Here is a 12,986-nt window from a genome sequence, read left to right as displayed (position 1 = left end):
CTGCCCTGGTAGACAATTGCCCTGGGCCGTACAGAAAAGCAGCACAACCCAAAGCCTAGCTCTCCATGTGGACGAGCAACTCACAGTACAGGAGGATGTATTTAAAACAGAGGGCTTTTCTCCATGGAATTCTTTACCAGTAGGTGCTATGCTAAATTCTCTGAGAAAAAACCTTATTCTGAGTGTGTGTTTAATGTCTCCTTGGGAAGAATATGGCTGGTAATTGCCTATTACGTTGATTTTTGTCATCAAAGTACGAAAATCTTTTCCTCCCACTTACTCACTTTCTTTCCACAGAGACTATTTCCATTGTACATTTTAAAAACATTCTCTCCAGTAAGTTACAGCAAAACTTTAGCTGTAAATAAGAATCAGTCATCACTACTTTGGTGGAGACCTTTGCTTTCTGGCCCCCAAGAGAACTCCTTCCCATTACAGGCTCCTAGCTCAGTGCTTATCTCTACAACTGTGGTTCTCAGCTAGGGCTACGCATACCCCTGGGGGTACGCAGAGGTCTTCCAGGGGTACATAAACTCATCTAGAGATTTGACTAGTTTTAAACTGGCTACATAAAAAGCACTAGCAAAGTTAGGACAAGCTAAAATTTCATACAGCCAATGACTTGTTTGTACTGCTCTATGTACTACACACTGAAATGTAAGTACAACAGTTATATTCTAATTGATTTATTTTATTATTATATGGTAAAAATGAGAGTCAGCAATTTTTCAGCAACAGTGTGGCTGGGACACTTGCATTTTAATGTCTGATTTTGTAAGAAAGTCGTTTTTAAGTAAGGTGAAACTTGGGGGTACCAAGACATATTAGAGCCCTGAAAGGGGTACAGTCGTCTGGAGAGGTTGAGAACGACTGTTCTACAATATGCAGACAACACATTAGTAAGAAATTTCTAAAAGACTGTAAATGAACAGGTGATAATGGAACCCTAAAACAAACATCTACCTCAGATATTTGTTTTATATACAATATTAATCCATTTCAAGCAGCCCAGCATTTAAAGTCCAATTAGTGTACAGCAGAATGTAAATATTCCCCTCTACACCATTTCATTCGTCACTCAACATTTCAAGCCTTCAACAATGTGTTGAACACCCAGGGAGCTCTGCCTGACTTCTTCTTTAATTGGGGGAGGAAACACTGCTGAAACAGCTACAGGAAAAGGAAACTGCCAAAAAGCTGACCCTGGCGGTGACACATTCATTTTGTGGATTAAGACTGGGGCTCTCAAAAGGGCTCAGCATTAGCCTGACTCCATTCCCACTAAAGTCAACTGGCATTCTACCACTGAAATTAATGGGGTAGTTAAACCAACACCCAACATTTCTTAGAAATCCCGCTCTACATTCTTACATGATGCCATGGCTAACTCTGGCTGAGGAATACTGCAACATTCTGAACCAAACCAAATTCACTGCAAATCCTTCCCACTTGGCTTTTCAGGATGCTTCCATTTACTGGGCTGGGTGAATGAAAAAGCTCCTGGTACGTACCAGAGTTTGGTGTGGTGGGGGAGTTTGTCTGGTTATTCTGGACAGCTGCTGCCACGGCGTGTGCTGCAGTCACAGCTGTTTTTGCAGCATAAAGATTGGCTTCTTCCTGAAACTTCCCAATATTCTTCTTGTACCTGATTCTCTTATTGCCAAACCAGTTGGAGACCTATTGGTTGGGAGGAGAAAAAGGGAAAACTAGTCACGCCTCTGATAGCGTTCGGCAGGGAGAGGTGTGATCACTTCCAAATGTCAAGTTTGGGTCCATCAAATACACAATCCCCAGCCTTCAATCTAACATCCGCTGGGTACTTAGCTTAATTAAGCAATAATCAAGGATCAGTTGAATATTATTATAGATACGAACATGACATGGTTCAGTTTGTCTCTCGGTGAAACTAATACACAAGGGGTTACTCTTATGACAACATGCATCTTGGAGTTTTCTGTGCAGTTAGCATGGTTTTGCCTACTGTTAATAAAAGGCATTTGTCAAGCAAATGAACACTGGAACCCAAAAGCCACTGAAGGGAGGTAAAGGTAACATTTGATTAAGTGAAAGACAGAGAGAGCTGGAAACGAATGCAATTGTTCTTTATTTTTGGGCTGGAACAACCTTGGCAGCCCTACAGTTGGAATCATGTTTGGTCTGCTGAAAATGAAAGGAATAATATAAATCAATAATGGATGAAAAGTTGCTTTGTCATCTCCCTTTGAAGATACTGCATGGATGCCAAGATGGCTGATAAGACTCTCTAACTATTAACCCATGCAAAGGCCATGGTTGGAGCAGATTAAACAAAGCCACTGAGAAATCATACAAACATTTCTAATATCAGCCCTTAGAATAAAGTTCTTAATTAATAATCACAGTTCATTACATAGGCGGCATACAGTGCCATCAAGAAAATGCCTTGTTCCATGAACAAAGCTATTTGCACTGTATTCATGCCAAGACACTCTGCAATGTAATTCTAAAAGGAAACAGGTCCCTAACAATGCAACTCTGAAGTTTACAAGATCATATGACAGTAGCTGACGTGAACATTGCCAAGTTCACTTAGAACATTCAACATCTGGACTTCGCCCCCTTGTACTCATAGGGCTCGCTGCATGTCCTTTGTTTAGTTATGAAAAGATTATTGCAACTTCATAGTCACAGATAAACAACATATTCAAAAACTCAATTTCTCAGATGATCATTACTTTATGACACCAGCGCTGAGAGGTCTGGAATAGAATCAGGGCCCCATTGTCCTGCACTTTGTACAAACTCATAGTAAGAGACAGCCCCTGCTCCAAGAGCTTATGCTCCAAATAGACAAGACAGGCAACGGGTGGGAGTATTTATTACTATTGCCCCCACTGTACAGATGGGAACTGAGGCACAGAGAAACTCCCCCTCAAGGGCACCCTGGCAGTCTGTGGCAAGCAGGGAATTGAATTAGGGTCTCTTGAGACCTAATCTGCTACGTTAAGCACAAGCCCAAACTCCTGCCCTTCCCTGGAGGGAAAGTCAGACTAGCAATAGCATGTGGAAATTTCACTCCTGGTCTGTGTCCACATTCAAGCCCCGTCGGGAGTGACTGCAAGTCTGACTGCTGTTTGGAGGCCTATGCACAACAGAAAGATACTCAAAATCCAACCAGCTGAATTCACAGTCACCGGCACTCTCATCGACTCATAGACCCCAGGACTGGAAGGGACTTCGAGAGGTCATCAAGTCCAGTCCCCTGCCCTCATGGCAGGACCAAATACTGTCTAGACCATCCCTGATCGACATTTATCTAACCTACTCTTAAATATCTCCAGAGATGGAGATTCCACAACTTCCCTAGGCAATCTATTCCAGTGTTTAACTACCCTGAAGGTAGGGAAGTTAAACACATAAAGGAAGATATTCCCTACCTAGGGAATAAGAGTTTTTGTCCTATTAACGACGACTTTCAGAAAACAACAGTTACCCAATTTTCCATTTTTGGCCAAGGCCGAATCTGTTTTAGAAGAAGGTCTTTTCAGAGCAAACCCTGTAAGGACGGGGATGGAGTTACGTGACAAAGACAGGGCTTCGTGGGTCATGAAGGCTTGTTTGGTGGTCTCTGCTGTGTCCCTAAATGCATGCCTTCTCCTGCCTGCCTTTCCATGAATCATACGGGCTGCAGTCAGGTCTGTTTTTCATTTCCATTTGCTTGCTAGGAGCCCACTGTCCAACAGAGTCCAACACCCATCAAAATCAACATGAGTCTTTTAACTGTCCTCAATGGATCCTGGAGCAGTGCCTTAAACTTCTAACTCCTGTTCCCACGATGCCAGATATGGAGTCATGACTATCAGCTGACGCTGCGCTTGGTTTTGTTTGTTTGTTTGTTTTTAAATGACCACAGAGGAAATAATACCCTTCTGTACAGACACAGGAACCCTGCACAGCTCCTCCCCTCTCATAAAAAGAAACAGAAATCACAGGAATTGTCGTCTGCCTAGCATGCTGTCTGATAGGGATACAAGAGACTACAGCTCTTGAATGCTATTCAATTTAAAATGACAACACATGTAACAAGCAGAACACAGCTGTATTGTATAGCTTGATAAGGCAACCTGGTTATACAGAGGAGATTTTAAAAATGCCAAAATTATATACCATACAGCGGGAATTTAAGATAATAATGAAAAGCCTCCAGCTTTAAATGTAATAAGGAAAGTGTGCCTTATACTTTCTTCTCCCTGGACAATACCGCATTGTATTTTATATATTGCACTTAATATTACCTTGTCAGTCAGGGAAGCAATAATACATTAATGAAACCCAGCAAATAATTATTGTAGACAATCAGATTACAGCTTTATTAACAGTTTCATAATTGAGGAATCTCTGTACATCAACGGTATTGTCCGAGGATGTGTAAGAACCTTCTGTTTATGCACACCTCTGGACCAATCAAACAACAGCCATCACTAATAAAGGTTTATTTAATTCTCACAGTAAAATTTTAATATCACCAGCAGCCTGGGGAAGCCTCAGTGAGTGGATTTGCTTAACATCAGATCGTTTCCATTCTGCTAGTCCCAATACTTCTTAATCTTTAATATCAAGGCAATTAAAATTAATGGCCACTCATCCAAAGCCACTGTGGGCAGTGTTTCCTTGACATCAATTGTTTGATGGGATTACCTAGAGGTTAAACTAACAAGCAAGGTTTAATTGGAAGCAATGAAAGGAACAGTGATCATACATTATGTTTAACCTGCATACCACGTCTAAATGAATATCTAAAAAATATTAAACTATTTCTCAAGTTAAAATCTGTGCTCAACACTTGGGTTAGGGTTTCACCAGTCACCCCTGGAAAAGTCTGTTTCTGACACTAAGATCAGAATTCATGTATATATCTCACCAAGCCCACCCACAGATTGTTTTAGAAAATCCTTCACCAAATAGATTTGCAATTGAGCTGTAGTGGAGTAAGGCACTTACAGTCTAGAGATGCTAATAAACCAACCTCTTGGCCACATGTGGACAAACAAACATGTGAACAGAACAAGGGAGGGTCCTGGAGGGTGAGCAAGTGAATATGAGCAGGCACGTCAGCTCTGAGCATGTCGATAATAGGGCCCTGCTCCCACTTTCCTCCAGCTGCTGTGATTTTATGGTTTCCAGGCAGGCCCTTGGTGGTGGCGGATGCTGCACAGGCTCGGAGGGCCGTACAGGCCAGGGCTCTGTCTTAGCTAGGCTTTCGGCTGGCTTTCTGGTGTGTGTGTGTGTTTGTCAGCTCTGTTATTCCCAGGGTTCACTTGGGGCTTGAGCGCCTGCAGCTCCCACTGGAATCAGGGTTTGACTCTTCCTCCTCCAGTTCAGTGACTATCTGCCTCCTACCCCATGGGAAAGCACGTGCAACAGAGGCTGCACACCTGCGCGGGGTCCCTCCTGGCTGCATTTTCCTAGCACACCTGGGCTGCTTTCCAGCTCCCGCTGGAGCAGGGTCTGGATTTAGGAGAGGTTGGAAAACACTGACCTGCAGCTGACCCCTTGGAGGCTGGCAGCAGGCGCAGCAGAGAGTGGGCACCACCGGAAATCCAGCAAGTGATCCCTGGAAGCAGAACTCCAGCACTGACCAAGAGAGCCTCCAGCGGCAGCACCAGTTGTGCACAGCACACTGCATAAAGTCAGGCCTGGCAGCAAGCGAGGGAAATCACAGCTACCTGGGGCTGCAGCACACCCCAGCATGGGATCTGCTGGGACTCCACCTGGGTAGCCCCACACCAGGCTCTCACTGGAACAGTGGTGGTCAGCGGGTGGCAGGAGGCTTTGGAGTTAACACCCATGCAGTAGTTCACACCTCGCAGAGCTATAGTTTCAGGCAGTCAGACGTCTCTGCATCAGTTACGCTTGGTTTTGTGTTTTCAAGCTTTTCTTTACAAACATGACGGCTAGAGCCTCTCTTCATTCTGTCACATGACATCTGAGATTCTGACATAATCACTTGACTCCTGGAGCTGGGGCCCTACTCGTGGGCATAGAGTAGCTATGCCTTAATACGGCCCTGACTGCAGTCTCATGCTCCCTGTCTTAGCCTATTTGGAGGAGGGGGAGGCACTTTCAAAAAAGCAGCCACCTGCTACAGGAAACATTCATTCAAAGTTTGCTTGAAAGACCTGACAGTGACTCATGGACAAACATGTCAGTGGATATTAAGAACAGAGGAAAGTTTGAGCACTTTGGATCTGTGCTGTGGTACCTGGGAATCACTGACCCAAGGAGGAGAATCCCATGACACGTATGAAATTGTTTCCAATAAGTGAATGAAGGTTTTCCTATCCAGTGAGACCATTAAAAATTCCATTCACTGCTCCATGTGATACAAATGGCTTCCTTATCTCCCTGCACTCAGAGCAGCGGATACTCCAATGCCACACGTGGGTGTCTCTCCATACAGGTGGGCACCCAGTGCTGGAGGTGCCCGTGATACAGGGAGATCAGTAAACATTTCAGTTTAAGATGAGAGAACCTTTCGGCTGAGCAGGTGGGTGAACCCCGTCCTCTGTTCCCCCTCCACAGGGGATAATGGGGGGGGGCTGCAGACCTGCCCTCCCCTCCATGCCTGGTAAAGTTGTGTGGCCAGCCAGATTGCCCACCAGACTGGCATTCAGGAGACCTGCGTTCTAGTTTTGCCTGTGCCATCGGCCTGCTGTGTGACTGGTCAGGTCATTTCCCCTCTGTGCCTCAGTTTCAGCATCTCAAAAATGGGGATAATGGCGCTGGACTCCTCTGGAATCTGCAGATGCAGGGCCAGGTGATATTATTAGAGAATGAAGTATGAAGAAACACCAAGCTCCGAAGCAGAGGATGTGCTTCTCAAATGGTGAGCAATCGAGCACCTGGCAGAGGGCCAGCAGAGAAGTGGTACAAACCAAAACCAAATGTTCTCAGGCTGGGGTGCCTGGGTGGCTAGTGAAGCAGCAGGTTGGGACCTAGCACCTCCTAGGTCTGCAGACTTTGCAGTTTCCCGAACTGTTGCAAGTTCTCTCAAACACAAGCTACTTAGCAGCACATTTTTCATTAGAACAAACTCTCTCTTCACATTAAAAAAACCCAATGAACATCTTTCTCCCCTTGATCACGGAAGGCCAATTAATTAAGTGGGCTTAATTGTATATTACATTTCAAACAATACTGTTGCACTTATTTATCATGTTAATTACAATGTTAAATAAAAAAGACAATAAATTATTACTTAAATCATCAAGATGCATAACTGCAGGGTTTGGTACAGCGTGGGCCTGCCTTGCTTCCCTGCACATGCCATTTCCACAGGACAGGTCAGCGTTTGCTCTGTGAAAGGAGCAGCTGACAGTGAAGTGTCATTACTGAAATGAGTAAACTGAACATTTACGCACCACAAAGCACGAAATATTTTCCATTGTGTTTCCACGTGCTTATTGGCAGTGCCCACTTCATGTACTGTACCTAATTAAATGTAACGGATTATGAAATTTTGAAATTATATGTAGAGCATTTATGGTGCATGTTGCATGGTCAATAGTTTCATATTTCTACCTCCAGAAACTCTTTTTTTTCAAATTCACGTTTTTTTATTTACATTTATTTGAATCCAGTTTGAAGGCAGGGATAAGAGCCCATAAAACCCTTGCTCTTAATTGTAATGTGTTTAAAAAAATTTTTCTTTTATTTTCTTTTATTTTTTGCAAACAGAATGCAAATGCTGGCTTTCAATTCCTTTGTATTTACACTGATTCCGTTTTTATTTCAAATATACATTCTTGTCAAGCATATTTTTCTTTTGTTTGAAGCAGTAAAAAATTATACTGCCATAATCCACTGACCTGCTTTTGCCAACGACTATGCCCTTTCTACAGTGTGTCTGATAGACTGATTGGCGTTCATGACACCTGAAAGAGGCTCATCTGAAAAGTATAGAACATGGGCTTTGCAGCCAGCATAGGTAAAGAACAGATGATCGTTTATCTCCCCGAAACATATGCTGAACAGATAGTTCTAAAAATCAGCTGACAAGATTCTCTGCTAAGGACACTTTTTCCTAAATTACCTTTCCCGCACTCTTGAACTATGAACACTAACACCTAATACAATTTCATTTTTGTATTTATGTATTTCTTGAAAAACTTGCTCAACATATTATTTTATACACTGATATCAAAACTGAAACCATTTATCTCCCATCTGCACCTAAATGTATCTGGGAGCCTAATCCACTGTTTTTGCAGCTCAGGTAAGCTCCACCAGCCGCATGATTTACAGCGAGCAGTGCAGTCCAGGGAGTTACTTGCTGAAAGGGGCAGCGTCGAACTTTGAATTAAATGTTTAAGTGAGAAAATGTTCCTTTCTCTCCCGACCCTGGAACCCGCCCACAGCATTCCCGAGGAAGAGCTACAGGGGACTGTCAGTGGTGGAGGTTACAAGCAGTGGCTGAACCTGGCTGTGTACAATCAAAGCTGATTTATAACATTTATTTTTCATTCCCCACCACCACCTGCACTTCCTGGGCGCAGGCAATACTGGGAGTGGGAGCACTGGTCTCTTGGTACCCCTTTAATGACCAGACTCAAGGGTGCTCAGAAGGTTTGCAGCAAAGCCCTGTGACATTTCCAGCTGGTCTGCAGACTCAAGAGGTCTGGATTAGCATCCAAACCAAACTTCTGACTCTCATGAGATTCACTCTCCCATTACTTGAAAATAGCTCCTCTCTCAGCTGCTGGAAAAAACCAAGGGACTCTTCCTGCAATGTGGCACTTGCTTTTCATTTAAGGGGACAAAGATTCCTGGTCAAGGGAAGATCTCTGGTCCCCACAGGCCTGTGATCTTAATGTTTATCTCAACCCAATCTCCAGTTATTGCAACTCCCCTCTTCCCATAAAATGGTCAGGAGGCCTCTCAGACCCATTCAGTCACTTCCTTTGATGCCATTGCTTATCCCGTGGGTGTGCTACTCTTTCTAGTTTGCTAAATGGATTGCCAAGTTTACCCTGGATTTCTGGATGCATCCTCCGGCTTTTGCTGCCTTCCACAAGAGCAGTGTCTCCTTCTCTACTTCAGGCTCCCTTTTTGTATCCCAGTGAAAATAAACCCAACCTGGGCAGACTTTCAACACTGATTAAACCTGCTGCCCCATCTGTGGCCCTATGCTGCACCTGCTTATGGCAATAATATCTGCCAACAGTAATATTCCCCCAAGTGCAGGGCTGACTCAGGTGAGGTCCAGACAGATCTTGTGCTCCCAATCATAGTCATTTCCTCTGCCGATGCAGACCAGTATCTCATTGGCTATTGTTACTAAAGCCACACTCTCTGCAGATGGTCTCTCACTCATTCTACAGTCCCTGTCTGTTCACTGTCTCGAATGACGGGTCCTTGGAGTTGCATCTCTCTATTTGGGTTTATTCTCTGCAGGCCACTGGTTTTACATTTCCTCATTAAACTCCATTTTCCACATCTGAGCTAAATCATCCCCTACAAAAAAATCTCACTCTCAGAAGATGATTAACTCTTTATCGGGAGCACAACTGCCAGCACTTGAAACACAGAGACACCGTTTCAATAGGTTTCAGTGGTAGCCATGTTAGTCTGAAAAATGGACACAAATCTGACATCAGGAATCATAACATTCAAAACCAGCAGGAGAACACTTAAGTCTCTCTGGTCACTCAAAAACAGACCTAAAAGCGGCAATTCTTCAACAAAAAAACTTCAAAACCAGACTCCAACGGGAAGCTACAGAACTGGAATTAATTTGCAAACTCGATACCATCAGATTAGGCCTGAATAAAGACTGGTAGTGGTTGGGTCATTACAAAACCTAAACTTAATTTCCCCAACACTAATTTCTCCCTACTGTTATTCACACCTTCTTGTCAACTGTCTGGAACTTGTCAACTGTCACTCTTGTACCTCTTCAAAGTTATTTTTCATCCCTTGGCATCCTGCTGTTAATTGATTTATCTCGTTAGACTGTCCTCACACTTGGTAAAGCAACTCCCATCCTTTCATGTATTTATACCTGCTCCTGTATTTTCCATTCCATGCATCTGATGAAGTGGGTTTTAGCCCACGAAAGCTTATGCCCTAATAAATTTGTTAGTCTCTACAATGCCACAAGGACTCCTCGTTTTTTTACCTATTTCTACAGGTCTCCATTCCCACTCACCATCCTGCCCTGCTGGGAGCCGCCACTGCAGGATCCCACATAGAAAGATCCTACTGATTCTACGGAACCAGAAGCGTAGCAACAATAGTGGCTTCCATGCTTTTTAATGACACCTTCCTCACCTCTGCTTTTGTTTCATCCTAAGGCATTGATCTCTTGCATCTGATATTCTAATCTGACCCATTCATAACTGCACAGAAGAGAGGCCCCACTGTACACGATCCAGTGTATCATGAACATTCCTCCAGTTAGAAAAACTGCCATTTAGACAACGTATTATGAATGATGTTAATGTACTTCTAATCCCAGTGTTAACCCTTTCCTTGCTGCTCTAGCTCCCAAAGCAAAACCCACTGTAGTCAATAGGGGACCTTCAATTGACTTGAGTGAACTTTGGATCAGGCCCGGAGTGAATTATCCTCCAAATGCCTTTGAAAATCTAAGGATACAACATCCACCACATCTTCCTTCGTACCCAGGCAGTAGATCTGCAAAGAGCTCAGGAACGTTAGACACACACACACACACCCCAGAACTCAGGAACGTTAGACACACACACACACAAAACACACACACACACACACACACCCCAGAGCTCAGGAACGTTAGACACACACACACACATACACACATACACACACCCAATCCCAGGATTGAAAGTTTTCAAATTAAAAACTTCCACTGTTGGGAGCATTTTCCTCCCCATTTATGCTAAACTCAGCAGGCTCTAACTGCTGACCGGGGCCCCAATCCTGAAACTACTGAAGGCAAAGGCAAAGTTCCCATGGACTTCTCCAAACTCAGCTCTATTAAAACTGCGTTACAGAATACACCAAATGGGCCAAGGCACAAGCTATGCTCAAATCCAGCCAGGCTTCCTAATGGGTTAGAGGAGCAACTGATGCCTGCTAGTATAAAACATCCAGTAGACAGACCTAGCTTCAGGTTCTAGACTACCTTTACCCCCGCATTTGGGGGGCTACGTATTGGTTTTATATTTTAGTTTGCACAGGATTCTGTTAAATCTTAACAAAAGCCCTTTTCCAATTAAAAACAAGAAAAAGCAAAGCAATCAAATCTTTTAACATAGAACCAGTCAGCAAATGGCTTCCCAAGCTCCTTGTTTTCTATCAGTTTGAGACAAGGACATTTCCTAGACTGAGCCCTTCATCCGCCGCAGGGGTGTCCAGTCTTCTCAAACCCACTTCCCTTGTTCTGGGCACATTAACTCCTCTCCTGCCATACACAGTTCTCCAGCCTTGCATGGACACAGCCCAGCTCTTTAACAAATCTGCCACCTCTGCACCCAATGTCTGTCACCGTTTCTATTCTGCCAACAGAGCTGAAGAAACCCTGATGGTTAGCAGAAATAGTCTCTGAAACTTGATAATCAATAGCTGGCATGCCTCTCACTACCCGTTTCACTGGCTTCTGCTTATGTTAATAGATTTTAAAAACTGACTCTTACTTACAAAGTCTAATTAGTTTCTATCACTGGCACTAGCCTACGCTGCCTTTGGAGCCAGAAGGCCTGAGACTAGTAGCAAACTTTCGGACTCCAAACCAAGTGGAGTGCATTTAGTTTGTCCAGTGGAGCCAAAGCAACAGACTCCAGTGGACATCTGCAGAGTGATGCTAAAATCAGCAATTAGCCATTCAGTATTTTGATGCCAGGAAATAACCCAGGGGCAAATCCCAGTCCTGTGCTATGCTTGAGTGAATGGGTTTGGTGCTGGGGGTCCCACACAGTCCTGCTCCATGGCACACAGAGGAAACACATTGCATGCATGTCTCTTGCCATCACACAGCAGAACCTCGATGGTTTAGAAGCATGCAGGGCTCTCAGCAGCTGTGCAGGGTCAGAGAACAAGGACAGGAAAATGAGAACCTGAAGAGTCTTTCTACAGATGCCGGCAGGGTCAAGTTTTCCTCAATTTAGAGTTTTCAGAGGAAAACAGGGACAAAGACAAAGGCTAGTAATGTGGTTTTCTGAGTCGTGGATTTCTTCTGCTGTATCCAAAGTCAGCTAAGAATTACTACACATTATAGAATTGGGTGGGTTTTTTTAGACTAGGTTCCTACTTAAATCTACCATAAAGCACCTGAAAATGCCACAGTTTCACTGGAGACCTGTAAACTAAATCTCAAATCGTGTCTTAATTATAAAGCTAAAGGTTGATCCAGAGGTTATGTCGCTAATAATGCCAATTCCAGAGCCTGCAATCATTAATACTTAACATATTAACCTCAGGCATTGCTCCTTTAAATTTATAATGACTTGAAATATTGATAAGCAAAGCTGATTGAACTAGAGGGAGTTGGCATCTCACCCTTCAGTAGTAAGAGACAGACTTGCTGTAAAATTTAGAAACTCTTGTTTCACTTACTTTCCTGAGAGCCAAGTCCCAACTTTTCCCAAAATATAGGGGCCAGCGTTGCTGAGAGGATTCTGGCGCTCTGCCAAATGTACATGCCATTAAAAAAAATGCAAAGTATTACTTTTCTCTTTAAAATGGCTGGTGCAGTGAAGAGTAAATGAAAGCTCTGTGTGACAGTGTGTCCATGTCTGGAAAGTCATTGCAGGAGAACAGTCTCGAGCGGTTAGATACAGTCTGGCTTGTCTAGGAAGCAGAATCCTGGCACAGCAGAGGTATTTGTTTCTAGGGCAGGAGATACTGTTTCCGGTCCCCTATTTTATTGCATGACGTTGCTGACAGACCAACTGACTGAACGGAGGGAATCACTTTGCCTAATACACTTTGCTGCAATGCAGCAATAATTTTCACTGTCCTGTGGTTGA

General features: G+C 43.7%; 1 protein-coding gene across 5 annotated transcripts in view; it reads right to left on the bottom strand.

The window, feature by feature from the left end:
• The window catches only part of PBX3 (PBX homeobox 3), a 157,775-nt gene that overhangs the window by 6,037 nt on the left and 138,752 nt on the right, over positions 1 to 12,986 (bottom strand). For all 5 annotated transcript variants that reach the window (XM_030535821.1, XM_030535823.1, XM_030535818.1 and 2 more), the window contains exon 6: positions 1,512 to 1,677. In XM_030535821.1, the coding sequence (XP_030391681.1) occupies positions 1,512 to 1,677 (166 nt within the window). The remainder of the gene's footprint in view (positions 1 to 1,511; positions 1,678 to 12,986) is intronic.

The sequence above is a fragment of the Gopherus evgoodei genome, chromosome 16 (assembly GCF_007399415.2).
Source record: "Gopherus evgoodei ecotype Sinaloan lineage chromosome 16, rGopEvg1_v1.p, whole genome shotgun sequence".
NCBI lineage: Eukaryota > Metazoa > Chordata > Testudines > Testudinidae > Gopherus > Gopherus evgoodei.
This window is presented reverse-complemented; position numbering and strand designations above follow the sequence as displayed.